At 38.7% G+C, this 20,775-nt stretch overlaps 1 protein-coding gene across 1 annotated transcript; it reads right to left on the bottom strand.

Annotated features, from left to right (window-relative positions):
• Nucleotides 1–2,971: 2,971 nt before the first annotated feature.
• Nucleotides 2,972–12,435, bottom strand: LOC310937068 (RNA-binding protein, mRNA-processing factor 2a). Its single transcript, XM_083901260.1, has 8 exons — nucleotides 12,068–12,435; nucleotides 9,760–9,837; nucleotides 8,507–8,545; nucleotides 8,256–8,318; nucleotides 6,618–6,768; nucleotides 5,631–5,779; nucleotides 3,947–4,019; nucleotides 2,972–3,069 (listed from the first exon to the last, which is right to left on the bottom strand). The coding sequence occupies exons 1-7, from the start codon at nucleotides 12,365–12,367 to the stop codon at nucleotides 3,954–3,956; spliced, it is 846 nt and encodes a 281-aa protein (XP_083757386.1). The 5' UTR covers nucleotides 12,368–12,435; the 3' UTR covers nucleotides 2,972–3,069; nucleotides 3,947–3,953.
• Between the last annotated feature and the right edge of the window lie 8,340 nt (nucleotides 12,436–20,775).

Genomic DNA, 20,775 nt, shown 5'->3' with positions numbered 1-20,775 from the left:
ATTATTTATGTTTTAATTAATCCAATTCGCTCACTCATTCATCATCTACCCGCGGGGGGCGCTGTGCCAATCTCAGATGACATAAGTAGAAAGGCGGGGTACACCCAGGTTGCCAGTTCGTCACAGAGACACAAAGAGACAAACAACCATCCACTCTCAAACTCACACTTACGGTCACTTTAGAGTCTCCACTTTCAATTACATTTTATTTTTATAGCGCCAAATGACAACATACATTATTTCAAGGCTCTGTACATAGCAAGTTCAGAAACCCAACAATTCCCACAGTGAGCAAGCACTAGGTATAAGTGTAGATTAAAAAACTCAATCTTTGACAGAACCATACTCAAAAATGTGTAGGATCTGTCTCGACCAGTTGGGATTAAAACGTTGTTGATGAACTTTGAACTGCAATTAAGAAGTTTGAACTGAGGGCAGTGTTAAACCTCTTATATTATTATTAGGAGGAGGATAATGTGCTAGAAAATGGATGGATGGATTGATGGAAAGAGAAGAGACAGACATTCCTACAATTAATAGAGAGTGATTAATTAGCCATTTTCATGATTCCAAAAATCCCAGTGGTTTCCCCAATTATTTTTAACATAACAGATATTGGACCACTGAATGAGCTAATGGAATACAGGAGGGCAGATGTAAGGTCTGTATGTATCTACTGTAGTTTACCACAAGGGGTCAGTTAATCCTTAAGTCCTTAATACATACAGGACATGTGTGATATTATGCCAGTAGAGGGCAACAAAGGCCTTTCACTACAAATACTGAGGCCTCCTTCACTTATTTGAAAATATTTCAGCCAATTATTCAAAGTTATGAGCTCATCTTTGGTACTATTGAGCTTCTGTTTCTAGAGACAGTGGGATTCATCCATTTTCTTACAGATATGACAGGATAAAACGAAAATCTTGTGTTGATTGTCTGCTCTTATGCCTTTAAATTCAGTGATTTTATGATATCTGATTTTGTAATAGAACTTGAGCCACTGCAGCCAGGAGATGTTATTGTAATATAATCACTGTATTTACATTCAGTGACTTATGTTTCCATAAATCGTAACCCTTTAAGGTATGCATCAAGAAAAAAAGCAATCATATTCAGTTATAACACAGCATCACCATCTTCTCACTCCATTGATTTCATGTCAAACCAAATATTGTGTGTGAAAGTGCTGTTAAATGACCCGTTACCCCATGAAGGGCAGATTGTGATGCTTGAGAATTCTCTTCTTTACACTTTATTGTGCATTTAGGGGTGTTTTTTTTGGTAAAAAAAAAATGTATGAAGATGATCAATTGGTCATGTTTTTTTTTGGATTTCTTTGATTTAGTCATGGAAAATAGTAACTTTCACACCAATCATTTTCTAATAATCCAATTGCAGGACAATATGATTTATTCTAAGACATGATATTCACATTTGCCATAATATCTTGATCATTTTTAATAGAACAGTCTAACAGAAATTCAGATACACCTTTCAAAACAAAATACCATGTTTCAACTTCAAGCTTAATGCGGCGAGGATGCCATTAAATTGAATAGAAAATGCTCCACACAGATGAAGCCATCACAGGGTTAGCAACACTCCTACTTTAAAGACTCCAACTTAATTGGCACAATATGAGCAACTGTTTATGGTTAACCTCAATCACCATTAGATCTCAACAATGAGGCAGCTGGTTGTACAGAGAGCAGCCACTTAAGAATCCCAGAGGAGCCGTCACGGTCGACTGAGCCATCTTTACCAGCTTATGGGGGCAGAGTGCGGAGGTCAGATCCATGCATGATTCCAGAATACAATAATGCAACGATGCTTACAAACGAAAAGTTGGCTTGAATTATTGATGTCAACATCTGACGTCCACGGCGTTCAATTCTTTGATGGAGACTGTTTGCTTTGAATGTGTGCTGCAGCGATAAATGACAGATGTCCACCAGAGAAATGCATTCATTTATTTTATTCATAAGATGGGAGTTTTTTTTATTTATTAGGTTTTCTTTTTACATCTTATGCACAGCAGATACAAAGACAAACATTTTCTAAACCACAAACTAAATTCCTTCATTACTCTAAATCCTGCTTCCATTTCAAAATGCCCCCCCAAAAAGCAACCCTTTACGTTTGTAGTCCAGTTTCACATTCTGAAAGATGGTTTTACAGCAATCTCATTTTAGCAGAATGGCACAAGCCATGTTCAGAATACCTCCATTTTTGACAGATACCCACTTCCCCTTTAAACAAATTGCACTTTTTCTTCTTCTTTAAAACTACTTCAACAGGATCATGGGATCGGAAAACACAAGAGACGACTAAACATCCAACTTATACAGGTTCATTATTTAGTTGCACAAAAATGCATAAATATACATTACGCAAAAAGTACAAAAAAACATTTGTACTTTCTTTTGCTCAAATAATGACAGACACTGATATGATCATAAAGGACTGGGATTGTCACAGCACGCAGGGATGCATTTACAAGGTCCATGCGAGATAAGCCATTTACACAATAGCCCAACTTTCACAGAGGTAAGACCAAGGTTCTACAGGAAAACAAAACATTTCGCTGTCTAGGCCAAGGTAAAGAGGCAACAAAAATGCTACGAAAATTAGGATACACAGAACTCTGAGTTCTAAATTCATGCCAAAAAGACTTTAACATGCAATGACTTAACGTTTCTAAACCTCCCAGGAGCAGCGGTAACTCATGGAAGGACTAGCTTAATAATGGTAACTTCAATGCATCAATATTCCTCAGCAATTAGGATCCATTAGGTTTGCCTAGGCATTACATGAGGGTCCCCCCCGTTCCCCCCCACATTATTTTGAAGTGCTCAGATGGTACCGCAATAGTTGCCGAGGAAAAGCTTAGATTGTCAACAGCAAGATGATCTCAAACTCTGAATCCCCCCCAAAGACAATTGGGAGGCGATATAAATACTGTTTGTTTATGATAATGCACATCTGTTTATTAAATAAACCTGATTAAATTAATCAAGAGCTTGGCAAACCTCACTTCAGCTGGACAAAGGTGTGGTTTCCAGAGGCCTGAAGAAAACAGGGAAATTATAATTAGTAATAAGACCAAATAGTTGATGCATTTGTGATTTACACTCCTAAATATCAGAAATCAATGAATTAAACCGAGTCATAATGTAACCAGTCTGACTGCAATTAATCAAATTCTAGACCAGGGGTGTCAAACTAATTTTCACTGAGGGCCACATCAGCCTAATGGTTACCTTCAAAGGGCCAGATGTAACTGTCATACAGAATAAATGTAACTAAATGTAACCAAATATAATGTAAAATAAACTACTCTGTTACATATTGCTAAATAACTTTCTGTATTTGTTACTTATTCAATTTCACTCGTCGCATGATGCATATACAATGATACACTGCGATCTAGTGGTGGTGCTGTCACTTTGCGGGTAACTCAATCGCCATGCATTGTGGGAAATTTAGTTTATGGTCAACGCATGCCTTAAAGCAGCATAGACCTATTTTAACGCAGATTTTTAAGACCAATTAATCGCAGGCCACATAAAATGGCGTGGCGGGCCACATCTGGCCCCTGGGCCCCGAGTTTGACACATGTTCTAGACACCGTTTTTTTTAGTAAGTGCCACAGCTACTGGGAATACACTTGCAACAAACGTGTTAAGCTGCAAATGAAAATCACTTAAAAAATCATTTGTTTTTGATGCTTGTGGGTTTGGGGCTGAAGGAGAGGGTTTGGGAGTAAGAATATACAACTACAAAACATTTGCTTTAGTTGTAAAAGCTTAATGGAACAAGCCTCATTAACACATTTTGTTAAACATAAGTTTCAGTTTGCATGGCTTTAGGTTAGCAGTTGGGATGGTGGTTGACTAAATGACAAAAAAACAAACAAGAAACTGTTGAATCAAAGAATACTCACTACATATCTAACAAAATTGCCGGGATTTCCATCCAGGCTGGGAAGTCTCAGAGGGAGTAGGGTACCAGCGCATCTATAGAAACACAAACAGTCATGTTCAGAACAAAACCAAGGCTTCAGAGTTTCAAGCCTCGGTTGTGCAGATATCATCCATTAACATGTTTTGAAGGCAACGTCGACGAGCAGGTTCAGGATAGCTGTCCCTTTAAGCCCTGGTCACTGGAGCCATGGGAATGTGGGTCACGTAACAGCTCACAGAGGACAATAGTCCTACAGTAATTAACAGGCATGGAAATGTGGAGAGTTTAAACTTCTTGTGTTAAACATTTCCATTGGGTAAGAGCTGGTGTGGCTGTACCTTCCCATTCCTGCAACTAAACCCTGTGGCAGAATGAACCCCTCATAAGGAGATGTGGCCATAACGGCTGCAACAGCTTCAGAAGGCTTAGAGACATTTGCAGCCTCTACGTGTTAACATACAGCTACATACAGCTACACTAAGGAGGCCTTGAAGTCAGTGGGAATAGAATCCAGGGCATTTTAGGGATCTCTCATCAGATTGAAATTAAAAAGGGCCCTCCCTCCCCTTTGTGTGGCTACATATTCAGCTTCTGTTCCAACAGCAATGTGGACAGCAAGTTGGCACCTCTGGAGAAGGCCATCAGGTTTGACAGTTAACCAAGCAAATGCCTGGCATTCCACCACTTCTTTGTGCTTGAAGAAAATGGACCGTCATAGCCGCCTACTTCAGTGTGCTGTGTTCTTGCACTGCAGGAGGAAGTTGGCTCACAATGAACTTGAAACGACCCAACATGAGAAATATTTTCCAATGCTATCGTTACCTGCCTACTCCATTGTAGTAAGCTGCACTACTGCTGTAGCATTTAGCCTGCTATTAACAACCCTAACCAACAATGTAAACACTTGTGCATCAATGCACTGGAAATGGCAAAGCAAATCTGAGAATGAAAAGCTTACTATACTGAAACCATCAATATTACCCATTTAAGTGCAGCTACACATTCCTGGAATTATTTCCATCTTGAATTCTGGCCATATACCAAAACACATGAATTTCAGTGACCACATATTTTACTCTTAGTCACACTGATGAGTGTGATGCATACATTTCCATTAAAGGGAAAAAAGCTGCACCTCCGTGCCTGAGATGCATCTGCAAAATAAAAAAAGGCACAGCCAAAAACTACACCAAGGAATGAGCACATCATTTCCATTGATGGCAAAGCAATGAATGAGATAATTTCCATTTCAAATGACAAATATTTATCACTATACTACTCGTGGTTTTAACTTGCACAAGTCACGCAGCCAAAAGCAATTTAGAGATGTCTGAGCTGGCTTCAGCAACACAGATTTCTGTGGGGTTATTGAAATATGTCAGAGGAGCACTGGGATTGTTTCAACAATCTAATCCCCTGCTTTTAACTGTGCAGTAAGTTACTACATTTCAAATCCAAGTACTTGATGCACAATTATCTAATTTAATAGCCATTTGAAGTTTTCCCACTTTAACTCCAAAAACACCTGTCGTGCCCTCATGCATTCAAGTACCACACTTTTCTGCAGGCATTCAAACCAAGGACATGTGGGACGCTTAAAGAGAGGAAAAGAAGGAAAAGGGAAAAAGAGGAAGATTAGAGAAACACACCGACTGGTCCCTCACCTGGGCATGGAGGGCAGCTGCAGCGGCAGCGGCCGCCGGGTAAGTGAAGGCTGTGTGAGGGAGGCCTGGAGTCAGCTCCGTGGTGTACAGGGGGTAAGGAGTCCAGGCATCTGGTGATGCTGGGATCAGTGCTGCCCCTGTCAGGTCATCTGGGGAGGTGCAGGGCGGGAGGACACAAGATGACAAACCCACCCTAGTGCGCAGTAATGCATCGTATAGGCAGTACAGGTATGAAAATAAATACAATGTAAAATGCCTGCTGCAAATTCTCTTATTGCTTTGTAATAATGTGGCTTTTAGGTTTACGACGATGGTTACACTGAAGCCAAGCTGGAAGTTGCAATTCACTGAACAGCCAATTGGCAAAATTTTTATGTCAATTTTGTGAATTATGTTCCCCATTAAGAAGAAAATCGACTTAGTAGAGGGCATTTTGTGATTGACAGCTGGTATCATCCAATAGGAACCTGGTTGCAGATGATACCTCTAAACTTCCCAATGCATAACTTCAACATTGCGCCAGTAAAATTGAGATTCTGGAGACTTCAGAACGGTCTTTTGGACTGTGGATGTGATGAAAGGAAATGTAGGTTTAAACAAATAAATTTGCTGCCATTTTTTGTCCTCCCACAGTTTTTACAAATCATACTCTTTTTTTCCTTTTCACACCAGGAAATACAGTCTAAATAAAGCTCACCATTGTCAACATCCACCTGTCCAAACCTGAACACCTGAAGCAAAGACACATAACTGCTGACTAAACCCTGAGAGTGCCGTTATCCCAGCTGGACAGAAGCAAAGCGGCTGTTTGAAAAGTCGAGATGACGCATGCATGTGGAGGTGAGTTAGTCTTTAACAGTTAAGACACCGCCCCCCCCCCCCGCCTGTTTGTCTTTGATACTACGACTGATTTGAAAGGAGGAGTTCTGGCATTGCCATGGTGAGAGTGGATGAGAGAGCCTAGAGTGGTGCAGCCGTACAACTTACATGGGTCCCGTGCAATGAAGTGAGCTCCTAGAGCAGGGTGGATATTTGTGGGGTTCGGTGTGGCCATCAGCTTACTCTTTGCCATCTTCGTGTTGGCTTTAGCAAACTCTAAGCGCAGGGTCTGGGGGCTTTCGGGGTCAAAGCGGATTCCCTGAGGGGAGAGATGGAGGAGGGGAGGAGGGGCACATAGTAGAGTAAGGGAGGTGGGCTGAATTTGAGTTGTCTCTCATGGCCTCCTTTCCTAAAGTCATGTTCAGAATGTATCCCTCAAGCTTCTCTTAATCTCAACATTGAACCGTTTGGTCTTTTTTAAAGAAAAAGAACGAGAGGACTGAAGGATACACTGAAATATTTCAACATGTCTCCATCTCTTTCTCCTCATGATGAAATCAGGAGTAGCTTGCCGCATGAGAGCCAGGAAGAGAAGGAGACAAGGAAAAGAGACACTTGTGAGACTGTGTAGTTTCTTTGAGGTGGTTTTAGGCCTGCGTGTGTTCTTGTGCCCTAAGCATTGTGCCCACATGCAGGTGAGTACTACTTTGGTGTGTGTGTATGTGCGTTTCTGTGTGCGACTGCTAGTGTGTCTACGGCTAGCTTTACACGACAACGATCTGAACACAAACCGCAAAAGTGGCGTTGCGTTCCCACTTTTTATTTCGCGTTTAGACGAGCGTCTTTGGCTGAAAATCTGCATGCACATGGTGACGCAAAAGTGTGTGAAATTTGATGTAGTATGCATGCCAGGTGGCTAGGTGGCACTGTGAAGCACTGCCATACAACACCAGGAGCGCGCACTTGTTTAAACTTCCTTCTACTTCTCTCTAGTAGCGCAAAGAAGCCCACGGTCAAAAACCAAAACATTACCTCGGCTTAATTGCTGAAATAACTCCTGTATCAGAGCAGATAAGGCAACGTGAATGTCCGACTGATGGATATAATCCAACATGTTTGTTGTTGTTTGGCTGTACTGCACATGGATCTGACGTCAATGTGTACAGGAGGATAGCCAGCATGAGAAGCTCGGAGCACACTTTTGCGTTTTCAACCCTTTTAGACGGGAACGCGATGGTGGAGCGGTTTTAAGATTTCCACTCTGGAGGGTGGGTTCATTTTAAGGCCCAAAAACGCCTTCGCTGTCTAAACGAAAGGCACATCTGATAAAACATTTTGTCGGTTTCACCCGGGAGCGTTGTCGTGTAAAGCCAGCCTGAGACGTGATGCTGAAAAGGACGCTATGGGCTACAAGAGAGGAGTGTTAGATACTGCCAACGTGGGCTACTGGGTGACAAAAATAAGGTTCCACTAACGGGATGTGTCCAAATAACTACACATGTGGCTATAGAATAGAGTATTAACAGTAAAGCAGTGAAAGCTACATCAGGCTAACAAGGGTGTGTATCAAGGTCAAAGTAAACTACCGTAAGTCTAGGGGAATCTGGCCTCTTTCCAAAAATGGCCCTGCCATTGAATTATAAAACAGACAAAATGGATCGGCTTTGACAAAATGTTGCTTTTTGAATCCTAATCACAGGTTTAGGCAAAGGTTAGAACAAACAGCAACATTTAAACAGGAATGAAGAATAGGGGACTCCAATACAAACTCGGGATCAGACTCATGGGAGACGAGGAATTGCTTACATTTAATGCATTTTTTGCAGCTTCAGCTCCAGACCTACTGTCAAAGGTTACAAACCCAACAGGCTGGAAGACAAAGGGGAAGAAAGAAACAGACAACTGAATTATTTTAACACAGAAGAACATGCTTTTTTTTTGGGAGAAAGTCACAATAATCATTTAAAATTTTATCATTTAATCTATTTTCCATTTTAAAAAGTGTGCAACAACTCTGCGTGACCACTTGCTTCCTCCACTGATGGGAGGAATCTCACCTGTTTTGAAGTCAACTTAATCAGTGACCCTTCATAACCCTGTGGGGAAGAAAGAAAGCCAATTTACCAGCCAGTTGCACACAGGAAATTACACAAACACCTACTATATGAAGAGAGACAACCTCCAAAAGTATTTCACTCACATTTAGTAAAAAAAATATGTTTAAATGAAGTAAAAATTGGAATATTTCCAACAAATGCAGCTTTCATTGATCGGATAGCTTCATCCACTAAGAATAATCATAAAAGAACATAATGTTAAGTCTAACAATACGTTATCATACTGTACGTGAGGGTTCTGACTATACTTTCAACATAGATTAAGCACAACTTCCAAACAAAGCCACTGGTTTTTAAAAGAAAGCCAAAGAATGAAGAAATTCCTGAGAAATGAGGGAGTATTAATAGACGGGATCTTGCATGATCCTGATTTACAGTCATGGAAAAACCAACTTCCATGACGGCGATAAATCCTGCGCAACAATCCAAACATGGGCTTCAGTAATTCAGAGAAGAATAATAGTAAATATTAGAAGGTCCTGTTAATAATAAAGGGCTTTATTAACCTAGATTGAATCAGATTTAATCCCGTTTACACACACACACTGCATCTATTGAAGCAAAGGACAAAAAGTAATGAGTGTCCCTTTTAAGTACTTTCAATGTCTCTATGTTAAGAGGGGAAATACAAATTTCCCCACACGGTGGGCGAGCTGGGTCATGGAGAGGGTTGGTTGGCCAATCGCGAGAGCTACTCATTTACACATTCCACATGATCATCCATGTGTGTGGGATACCACTTCCAATTTGGTTCGTTAGGACAAGAGTGGGAGGGGTGTTTATGGAACTGGAGCCCGGTCAAAAAAGGAAAACAAAACACCAATAGATTTACGTGTCCCAATTTCCGTGTATGCAAATATTTGGTCTGTCATTAGTGAGGGGGTTCAGTTTTTAATCTGCATACGAATGCACAAAAACACTGGCAAACTTTCTACTTGTCAAGCTGAAGCATCTACAGAAGGAGGAATGACAAGTGGTATAAAATGTTTCTCCTGCTTAGTGGATCACAGTTTGCTCAATGATTTAAGTAAATGTTCCCCCGTGTACAGGGGAACATTTTCCAATAATCTTTTTTCCAATGCTGAATACTGCAGCTACCTTTGCTTTAACAAAACCATAAAATCTCCCTGACATCTTTACAAACATGCAGCCTCTTTTCTCTAGACTCTCCTTCAAAATATGCTTTAACTTACCTTAAAAGGTCTGAAGAGGAGGTAAAGTTCCCGTGGTTTGATATCCACTGGTAGGCCACTTACGAACAGTGTCCGTACCTGCGGACGAAGCAAAAGTGCATTTGTGACGGTCGTAATATTCAGTGATGTGTTTTTAGCTCACGAAAAAGGTGCTCCCACACTTTTTATTTACACCAGGTCAAAAGCTGAAATGCTTCCGATTTCCAGATATGCAAAATGTTAGACAGCATTGCCTTCAGTTTGAGATTATATCGTAAAGTATTTTCTAAATACTTGGAAGGCCACGCAGGGGTTAACTTACCCAGTAATGATTGATAGAAAACTAATTTTGCATGCTTTATCATTTTTTGTTCACTTTAGGCCATCTTTTGGTCCTGATCCTGTCGGAATGTTCTTTGTGGGAACTATCGCCAAAGACTTAGTCGACACTCAAAAACAGATTTGCACCTTCACATTAGGCTGCAATACTTCATATTTTCATATTTTTGTTTTTTGTGTTCACTGGCGTCTAGTCACGTCAGGCACTTCTAAGACATTTCATGCACATTTCTGCCTGTATCAGAGGTTTAATCAGCTTAAGAGATATTTATTAATTGTATTTATTGAAATATCACACTAATCTCCAATTGTATTAATTTATTTGTGAACCTAATAACCTTCTCCTTTTGAAGTTTGAATTGAATAAGGTCAAACCTGTGATTGAACACCATATAATGATTCACCTTTCAATATATGGAGTTACATGGTGAACATAATTCTACGTCTTGTGGAGGAACTCTAAGTCCCTTTCAAGAACCCAACCAGACATCAAATAAACAGACAGCGAGCTGTGCATGGTCCAATGTGGCCCAAGGAAATCTACAGAGCTGTGCGTGGCCTTTTAGTTCCCCACCCAGTGGGGGGAGGCCCTGCGTCCGTACATGCAATACAATGGGGCTGCGTTGAGAGGAACAGCACTGGACAACAGTGCACAGCGTGACAGCATTTCCTTCCTCTGACCTGCGGCCACAACCCTGCAGCATTTTTCAGGTGCAGCACAGCAGCAAGTCTCAGCCCCCCCCCCTTTACAAGTCGGCAAATACATCGAGTGAAGGCCAACGCAGCTGGACGCCGACTCTGGAGGATGTTTTATTCCGTCCTCTTGCTCATCATTGATCGACCGAATGTGTAAAAACTACAACTGTAGTTGAGCGTGTGCACTGCTGTAAAATACAATCACACATAGTGAATATCTAAAGAGAACATTTAGCATCTTTACAATTTAACAGCCATTTTTTTATTGGTATCTGAAGACATTTCTGGCCTGTTTGGTAGATTTTTATTTTATTTTAATAAGACCGTGAGAGAACAAAGACAGCAAATTAAGACTTTTAAGGAAAAGCCAAGTGGTCAAACAAGTCTTTGTTGTGAGATGATGGAACAATAGATCTAGAAAAGGCCCAGCACTCCCCTCTTCTCTCAATTTAAAGAGGACATTTAGCCGGCTGAAATTATGATAATGTCAAATGTCACATCCTTTTGGAGGCTATTAATCGAGCTGATTTTTAAATGGATTAATATACAAATTCCACCATGTATTTAGATTTACAAAGTGAAACTAAAGATTCCCCAAGTATGTGAATTATGAAAAATTAGACAAGACAAACATTTTAAGTGTCTAATTTTTCATTTTTAAATATTAAATATTTAAATATCAAGCTTTACATTTAATATAAAGCTTTACATTGAAATATCAAGCTTTACATTTAATATAAAGCTTGATATTTAAATATCAAGCTTTAAATGTCAAGCTTTACATTTAATATAAAGCTTGATATTTAAATATCAAGCTTTACATTTAATATAAAGCTTGACATTTAAGTTTTGAGAGTGTTTGCTATTTTTATTTATTTATTTAATTAATTATCCTTTTAAAGAATTTAATTCCTCATTTTTTTTAGTAAATTTATAGCGGATATCAACATAGATTAATATATCCAAATACGTCAGTGACAAAATTGTAAAAAAAAAAGGACAAAGACTTTCGTGCTTTCACACGTTCATTGATTTGTTAACAGCTGACAAAACGCAGCTGTTTGGAACCATTTTTAATTTGTAGAACGAGACGTCAACGTGAAATAACAAACATTTGAAGGTAAATTGACGGCTACAGTGTCTACTGACGCATGAAACACCAGGTTTCTCCTTCTCATTTCTCGCCTCAGCTTCTTTCTTAACATACATACATACATACATACATACTTTTTAGAGAAGTTTAAAGAGCCGCGAACATGAACAAAGACATGTTAAACTTTTGCCCCAAACTCACCTCCTCCTCCATGGACACGTTGTTATTGGGCTCTGCGTCACTTTTCAGACTCATGTCGTCGGTGTCTTCAGCTGCTCCAGCTGCTGCTGCTGCTGCGGCAAGTATCAAGTTTTTCCTCGTCGAGTGATATTTCCCCCAAGTGCGTCTGAAGCTGCAGTGAAGGTCCTGGTGCCGTTTGAGCTTGAGGAGAGAAGATGAAGATGAAGATGTGCCGAGGTGAGGAGGAGGTGCGGACGAGGACGTGTCCGAGGAAGAAGTTGTTCTTCTGCTAGTACAAGTTGTATTGCGAGAGAGAATCATTCACAAATGAGAGGAATGGAAGGAAAGGGAAGGGGGTAAAGAAAAAGTAAAGATAAGAAGAACACAGGTATATATAGGCGCTAAACTAAAGGTGAGAAGGTGGATTAGTGCTCCGTGTGTGAAGGTGAGAAGATGGGGGGAAATAAGTGCGCGTCAAACACTGGAAGCCTCTGCGCTCACATCAATGCCCTCAGCTGTGATTGTGAGCGCAGGAGAAGAAGTAAACTTTTCTCATTGGAGCTCTCTCTCTCTCCCCCTCCCTCCCCCTCTCCTCGCTCATCCTCCTCCTCCCACTTTTCAATTAGGTCATCAATTATGCTGGAGTCTGCTGTGAGCGGTAATCAAGCTGCAGATCCGCCTCAGCTGTTGTTGGAGGCGCGGCCTCTTAGTGTCTGAACCACCAGAGGAGTCCACTCCACTCCACTCCACGACCCTTCACCACTAAAACACAGCGTTCATTTCATTTTGGTTAGGTTCCCTTTTATGCAGACGCTCACTTATGTTTCTGCCATATAGTGAGTCTGTGAAATCAAAAAGTAAAGTGTGTGGGGGGGCTTTTCGTGGATCTTTTGGTGGTGACTTGGATGTAGGATTAAACAACAACAACCAAAGAGTTTTCGATATGTTCATTTATGTATTTATTTATTGTTCGTTTAACAGGGACAACTACGGTGGCCCTGAGGTGCAAAACAAAAAACTCAAAGACAAAACACAAACTTAGTTAATGTTTTTATGTTTTCTGCTTTTGCGTTTTTGTTTTTTGATTTGCGTTTGTGTTTTAACAACACATCTAACATTGCCACAAAAAGAAAAACCAACCAACTTAAGCTAATGTGCAGTCTTTGACCCTGGATTTTGCATGAATGAATACAATTAAAGAATAACATTAATACAGTAAATGATGAGTTAAGGTGTTTTCTTCAGCCAAACATGTCAGTATTGTTTAATGAAAAAAACCTTCTATATATATATATATATATATATATATATATATATATATATATATATATATATATATATATATATATATATATATATAAGGTTGATATGTAATTGTGTAGCATGATTTTTTAATCATTTAAGTTGTGACAGTTACACTTTTGAGTGTATTGACACCGTTTTTAGTATATATAATAATAATAATAATAATAATAATGCATTATATTTGAAGACGCCTTTCAAGACAGTCAAGGTCGCCGTATATATATATATATATATGTATATTATACATATATATATATATGTATACATATATACATATGTGCATATTTTTTATTATGATGATTCTTTTTTTTTCTTTTTTTAAAATTCATTCATAACATAGAACACATATAATCACACACATTAGTCAGCAGGTAATAATTACTGAAAATAAAGAAGAAAAGAAGAAAGGAAAAATGGAAGACTTGTCTTCCTCCTCATGATGAGGCACAATGTATTTTCCTCATTGAAACCAAAATATTCAGTTCATGGTTCCAGTAATTCATAGACTTACTTGTGCTACAATTCTCCCTCCTATTTTCCAGTCATTCTCAGTTCAGATTCATTCATAAGATACAAACATGTTTTGTTGTTGTCTCTGCACTGTTTTTTTCTGCATTCAAGATCACATATCATTTTATAAAAGCGACAACCTTGTAAGACCAGCAGCTCTTTTCAAAACCGCTAGCGTTTCCCTTTCAGCATTATTTTCAGATGCAATGGAAGGTTCTAATATTAGTTTGTGATGAAATGATGAAATCCATTTGTTGACTGATAAAGAATGAAGAAGGGTGTTTACATCTGGAGATAAGGATTTTTTTTTTTTTGTGTGTGTGTGTGTGTGTGTGCTGCAGTTAAGGCAGCAAACAGAACTCTTCCCTGCATAGTTTGATAATTATAGAGATGAGTCATTTAGAAATATCTTTGGAATACATAGAATTTGAGTCCTGCTAATGTCATAATAATGTCAATCATAGAACCCCCCAAAAAGCTGCATGGATGATGAGGTACCAGCAGTGTTCTGGTCACAGAAGAATAGGGCTTGAAATCATCTTTAGCTGACAGTGTTTGGATTATTTTTTTTTCGATATTAGGGATGCTGAAACATTTTTTAAACATTATTCTCAATTTATTCTGCCAAAAAAAAAAAAAAATCTTAGGCCTAGATTTAAAGTTGTATGTGGACAAACATCCTGGTCAATAGTCATATTCAGTCCAAGGTAAAGTAAAGAAATGTATGAAGTATGAATTTGTGTTTCTGTTCTGTTTTTGTTAAAGTCTGTGGCATTGAAACTTTATCTATCTCAAACCTGTGGTAAGAATATTATCAGGCCTGAAAACAGCCCTGATAATAGTCACGCTGAATCACAGCATCACCTATTTTTACGCCCTTCACCTTTGACCTTCAAATCTAGTCAGAATCTGGTGCTTTGATAGAAGAAACTTATATTTCACTGTAAGTATATTACAATTACATGGTGAAAATTGGTCCTCCTGTCTTTTGACCTTACCAAAATATATTCCGTAAAATGAATACTCTTTTTTTAGTCAAGGCAGAGAAATTTAAGTGCTTAGATTCTCAGTTATGTTACACAACATCTTTTGGAGGGTTCCACCAATAACCCTTTTTAAACCCTTTATTCAGGAAAGGGGTTTTAAAGGGTTTTCTGGATCAAAATGGTTCTTACTGGAACCATTAGTGTTACCAAGAGCCCTTGAAAAACCCTTTCTTCTGGAAAGGGTTTTTCAGAAGCAAATGGTTCCAGGTAGAACCTCAGCCCTTGTAGAAGAACCCTTTTGGAACACTTATTTCTAAGAGTGTTGTTGCAGTGCTGAACATTTACAAAAACTGCAATATTTCGTTTTGTTTCAGGAGAGTTTAGTTGAATCGTCTACAGCCAATATAAATGACTTCTCTCATGATAATAATAACCCACTCATACACAAAACATTTAATCATGTAATTCACAGTGATTTAATGTGACTGAGAAATCTATTATATGGCACAAAATACTCTAGTACTACTATTACTATTAGTACTACTACTAATAACAGGCTTAAGGTGTTGTAATGATTTGACGTAAGCGTGGCGTGGCTGCAGTTGTGGTCTGTTTTGTATGTTGAGGATCGGAATCTGGACACGAGCCCAGCACACAGTGTGTTTCCTCCCAACATGGCAGCTCTCAAAAGGCCAGACAGTTTCCTGACTTTGTATAGGAACACAATCAGGCCCGGCAGGGACGAAGGGGGGGTGGGGGGGACTGTGAGTGTACGGACGTATTCTCACTGTACTTCTCAGAGATTCAGTCTAAAAATAGTGACGTGTTACCATGTTCTCAAGCGGAGACATTAGAAATGATGCGTCTGTTCAGTTCAGCAAACATGCACAAACAGCTCACACATCATGTGTTTGTTTATTATAAAGCTTCTGTGAACAGTGAAAAATGATTAGTTCAAATGACATTAATACACTATTATGAGCAGATTATAAATTGTCCACTTTTTATTTTGGCAAAATATTCACTTATGTAATTGTTGTTATTCTATTTTATAAAACCAAGTATCTTTTGATTTTGAACAGTTAAATAGTTTAACTGAAAAGAGATTTCAACATTAAAAAAATCGTTTTAATCAAGTTTATTTAATTGTTAGGGAAAGATTAAGTAACACAGAGATCTACACAGCTATTATCAGATGAAATGTATTAATTTCTTATATTGTGTTCTGTTATTTTACAGACCAAACGTGTAACAATCATGCGTTATTCACGTCATGACATGGGAAAAGGAACTTGTTAGGAACCTAATTTTTAAGGTTTTGTACATGTTAGTATTATTTTTGATTCAGGTGTCGTCTAAGACAAAAGAGTAAGGTACAGCATAATTTATAAGAATGAACAGAACACGGCAAATGTGCAGCGATCTGCCCCCGCAGTCCTAAATCAGCATCTGTATTGCACTGAGATTTAAATGCTATAGAAACAATATACTTTTACGCTCTATTTCTCATTTTAGAAACATTCACTGCCTATGAAAAATTGACTCAGTGATGATTAATTCAGTCAGCAGCTCTAACGATTTGTGCCATGAGGTTTTAAAGTGCAGGAGGCCTCCGTCTTTATACACCATGGATTTTTTGTAATAGATTTATACATTACAAAAAACGAATGTGTCTTGCATCACTTAGATTATTATCTAACATAAATATGATTATTCAGAAGATATTGCTACTAACGTTCATCCATTTTTGTCCAGAGACTTAACCTGTGATGAAGTGTTTTTTCCTATTTCTATATAAAAGCATATTTTAATTTTTTATTTTCAGAATAAAACAACGAAAAAATCAACTGATTTGTTAATTTTAGACAAACGAAACTGTCGCTCTCAGTTCTTTACAGCATGGTTATTGATGCCTTTGTGTTTTGTCAGGTCCTATTTATTCTAGTAAATAAATAAATAAATAAGAATAAAAACTCACATTTAAAAAGCATAAACCACTGATGGCTACAAAAGAAGTTCATTGTATGTGTAAATATGTAACTGTCATCTTCTCTGTGGATGTTCAGCATAAATAATTTTCGAGCAAAAAAGTGACATTTATAGCTGAAAATGATCAAGAGGTGTATATTTGTATCATATTTTAATTTACCTTTCAAAATCTGGAGTATTTTTTTATCCGCCTGCCATCTTCACTGAAATCACCACCAGTCCCGTGTGTGTAAAACATTACTGTTGACAATTTGGGAATACTGTCATATTGGAAAACTGTCACGACCATTAAACTGTATAAGGAATATTCTTTCGCAGGCTCTTGAATGAGACTGATGGAGGGCGACAGTTGCATATGTTCGTGATGTCTTTGGCTCATGACCACAGTATAAAAAAAGGAGCGAGGAGTGAAAAGATAATACAAATATAATAGAATAAAGCTGGCCACCCCACTACCATTTTAGGAAGTATTGTAATCATTCACTACAAAATATGTAGAAAGTAATAAATGAATCTACTGCAAAGGTAATATCCTCTCCAGTGAAGCTTGTTTTATTGCTTTTTTCTTAAATGCAACAGCATTGTGACGTCATACCAGACCAGTTTTTTGGGGTTTGAGCATATTACCAAAAATATATACATTTCACGTCATTATCCATTGTTTCCACCAGATTTTCCACCCAGTTTAAGAGCATTAAAGCCCTCTGTTTCTGCCCAACAGTACCTGACAGAAACAGAGACAGAGTAGTTCAGAGGCTGGAGATAAGCCTCATGTTTTATTTGTGAAAAGAGGCCCCATTGTCCCATAAGTCACCTCACACAGCACTCTTCGGCTTCACGCTACAATAAGCCCGTCCTGCCGCGTTAGCATCACTCGCTGCTAAAGCACTTAGCTTGTGTTCTGCGTGTCCTCTGTGTTGCCGCCCAGACATCCATTTGGAGGTCCTCGGAAACTTTGACGCTTTTCCAGCCACACACTGAGCAGTGGACGCCTGGGACGTGTTGGTGATGTTTCATAAATACTTTGTCCAATAAATAGCTCTCTTCATGAATACATTAAAACCAATCAATCCATCTTTAGCCTGCCCAGCATGAGCTGTATACGTTTGATTTCTTCAACGTAGGAGTTTTATTGAATAAATTCAAAGCAGTTAATTGCTGTGAAATGTAATTAGGATTGTATGATTTCACTAGTTATCCTTTTGGATGATGTATTTTATTTGTATATAAAAAATGTTTTATATTAGACATTATATTCCAGTTCTCTGGCTGAGAACAACCCAGAAGTAAGAATATACTGAGTGACCACCAGGGGGTGACTTTGTTGGTTGCAAAAAGAAGTCAGCTTGAATGGAAGTTGATATTTTTTTTAGTGCTGGGCATGTTAATGGCATTAACGCAGTTACCAGTGTTACTGGCATTAACGGGCGTTAACGGGCGTTAACGCATTAACGCATGATAACTGCTGTGTTAGCTCCTTTAGCTTCATGCTTTACCGTTGACGCACAGCACTAACTTTTATTATGCTAGTAAACATTTTCCTTTGTCTAAATCTCTAGTTTAAGCTCTTCTTCAATAGAGCATAATGCTACTTTTGTCATTTAAACAATTTAGAGGAAAATAGTGCACAATACAATAGGTGATAAATCAGTGTAAATGACAGCTGATATTGTCCAACAGGTGCCTGGTTGCGTGTGACATCTGTGAATTTCTTGTTGCAAAATGGCTTAAGAATGGGAGTTCACATTCTTATGGGTGACGTCAAAACCGTTTGCTTCTTGCTAAAATCCTTAATTTTAATCATCTACTACTTACCCTTTGGAGAGCAGAGCTATTTATTATACCTGCACATTTCTTGCTATGTCAGCTCAAAAAGTGTCTATCAGTCAGACACAGTAGTGGATCTTCATGTAATTCTAGTTCTTCTCATTGTTATTTCTTAAAGGTCCGATGTCAAAGAACCCAAAGTGATCCACTCCAGCTGTTACTAGAGTCGTAACCTCAGCACAGTAACCACTGTCCTTCCTGGTCCAGATGTTCATGGCTAACTGTGGTAATGACAATTTCTATCAGTTGCTCGTGTTGAGTTCCCAGCTTCACTGCAGAGACCTGTGGATGAAGGTCCTCTGCGACAGTGACGATAAAAAAAAATCATAGAATGCAAGCAAACTCACAGTATTCTCACTATTTATAATGAACCTCAGTGACAGTAGAACTCCAAGTGTCACAGGATAAATTCCATCATGTCAATGGTCTTCCTCACATTTTATGGAACACTGCAAACTCAGTTCATTGCCTCCGCTGCTTCTACAACACACTGTTACAACAATCACAACAACAAAGTTGGTGCCAGCAGTGGCTGTGTTTATTATTTCATACTAACTAAGAAAACAAAACTGTGAGCTCAAACATGTTCTGAAGGATACGGCAGATTATGGTGACTACTGTGAGTTCATGTGTGTCACATACTGTTTGCAGTGGATAAACAACAAATCCTTCTTCTATTTTCTCTCCAACAGTCTGCTGAAGTCTCTCGTCTTGATATTGTTGGGAACTTGGAAGAAAATACAGGGACGAGATAATCTTATTTTTGATCTGAGACTTTGCTGTAACACACTAAATATCAAAGTATTTCCTATTACATAGAAATACTCCCACTCTGAGCATTCCTGACAAGAGGAAATGCTGGAGAAAAAAGACCCACTGGGACCATTTCTGCACTCATTTTCTCATGAAGTGAAACTAGCAGATAAAAAGGCAACTCCATTGAGATTTGGCTAACATGGGAAAGACATGCATGAAGTCTTAATTACATTAAAACAGATTAAAAAGGGATTATATTTAAACAGAGGGGGTGCAGAAACAATTGAAAAAAAAATGTTTTCCCCTTCATGTTTCAGTGGAGTATTGTATAATAAACACTTTGACAACATCCTCCCTCAGCAATGAGGTCTTCGCTTCCTGTTTGTATATGGAATATGGGACATAGAGGGTTATACCATTTAGACCAAAGGGCAGCAGATTCCCAGCTAGAGGAAGCTGGTGGGATCTGAATCTCGACTGCCAGCGTCTCAAGGGGGAGGGAAAACACAGAAAGCAGTTTGTAAAAGAGGATATTTAAGCAGAAGGACAAAATACACATCATCTAACACACTTTTAAATGATACCTACACAGTATTATTGTCATTTAATGGGCCATTTTTCTTTACTTCTGTGTATTTCAGCTCATGATGAGCTACAATAACTTTTCCTGAGACCTGTTGATGGTGCCAAAAATGGAAAAGAAAATCAACAAAAACGTGTTCAACATGTTGGCTATTAATTATTGGGGGTTGGAGAAGATCAATAACAATTTTGTGAGTGTGGAATTAATCACAGTTAAATTTGTATCAGCTCCACACGACTCTCTGTGTTTCTCACTATGGCAGCGTTGCAGACAGGAAGTGGTTTGTTTGTGAGACTGAAAACACAAAATAGCACCCATGAAACATTTCACAGTGACAGGATAAACCCCCTGCGCTACTTGTGTACACACACAAACGGAGTGAGGTCTGATAGTATTTCTTGACAGAGCCCATTTTCAGATCAGATCAAATCAAATCAAATCAAATTTTATTTATGCAGCCCACACTTTGTCTCATGGGGCTTTCACAGGGTTGGTAACATCCTCTGTCCTTAGACCCTCGACCAGGGTATGGAAAAAATACCAGGGAAAAAAGCCCTAATAACAGGGAGGTGGAAACCTTAGGTCTCCCTGGACGGACAGATGTGCAGATGTTACCCAAAACATACAATACACAATTACAGATGAAGGCTGGAGCATAGAAATATTGTTATATCATTTCTATTCACGAAGACCAAACAGAGGCATAATAATAACATCCTCACCAAAGTGTATGCACTGCAGCTTTAAATCGTAACTCTAAAATAATAATAATA

The sequence above is a fragment of the Microchirus variegatus genome, assembly GCF_963457635.1.
Source record: "Microchirus variegatus genome assembly, chromosome: 14".
Lineage (NCBI taxonomy): Eukaryota > Metazoa > Chordata > Actinopteri > Pleuronectiformes > Soleidae > Microchirus > Microchirus variegatus.
This window is presented reverse-complemented; position numbering and strand designations above follow the sequence as displayed.

Coding starts and splice junctions, on each gene's coding strand:
- LOC310937068 (XM_083901260.1), bottom strand. CDS start 12,367: ATGATTCTCTCTCGCAATACAACTTGTACTAGCAGAAGAACAACTTCT. Junction 8,546..9,759: donor TCCTCTTCAGACCTTTTAAG/GTAAGTTAAAGC, acceptor TCTTCCCCACAG/GGTTATGAAGGGTCACTGAT. Junction 4,020..5,630: donor CAGCTGCCCTCCATGCCCAG/GTGAGGGACCAG, acceptor GTGTTTCTATAG/ATGCGCTGGTACCCTACTCC.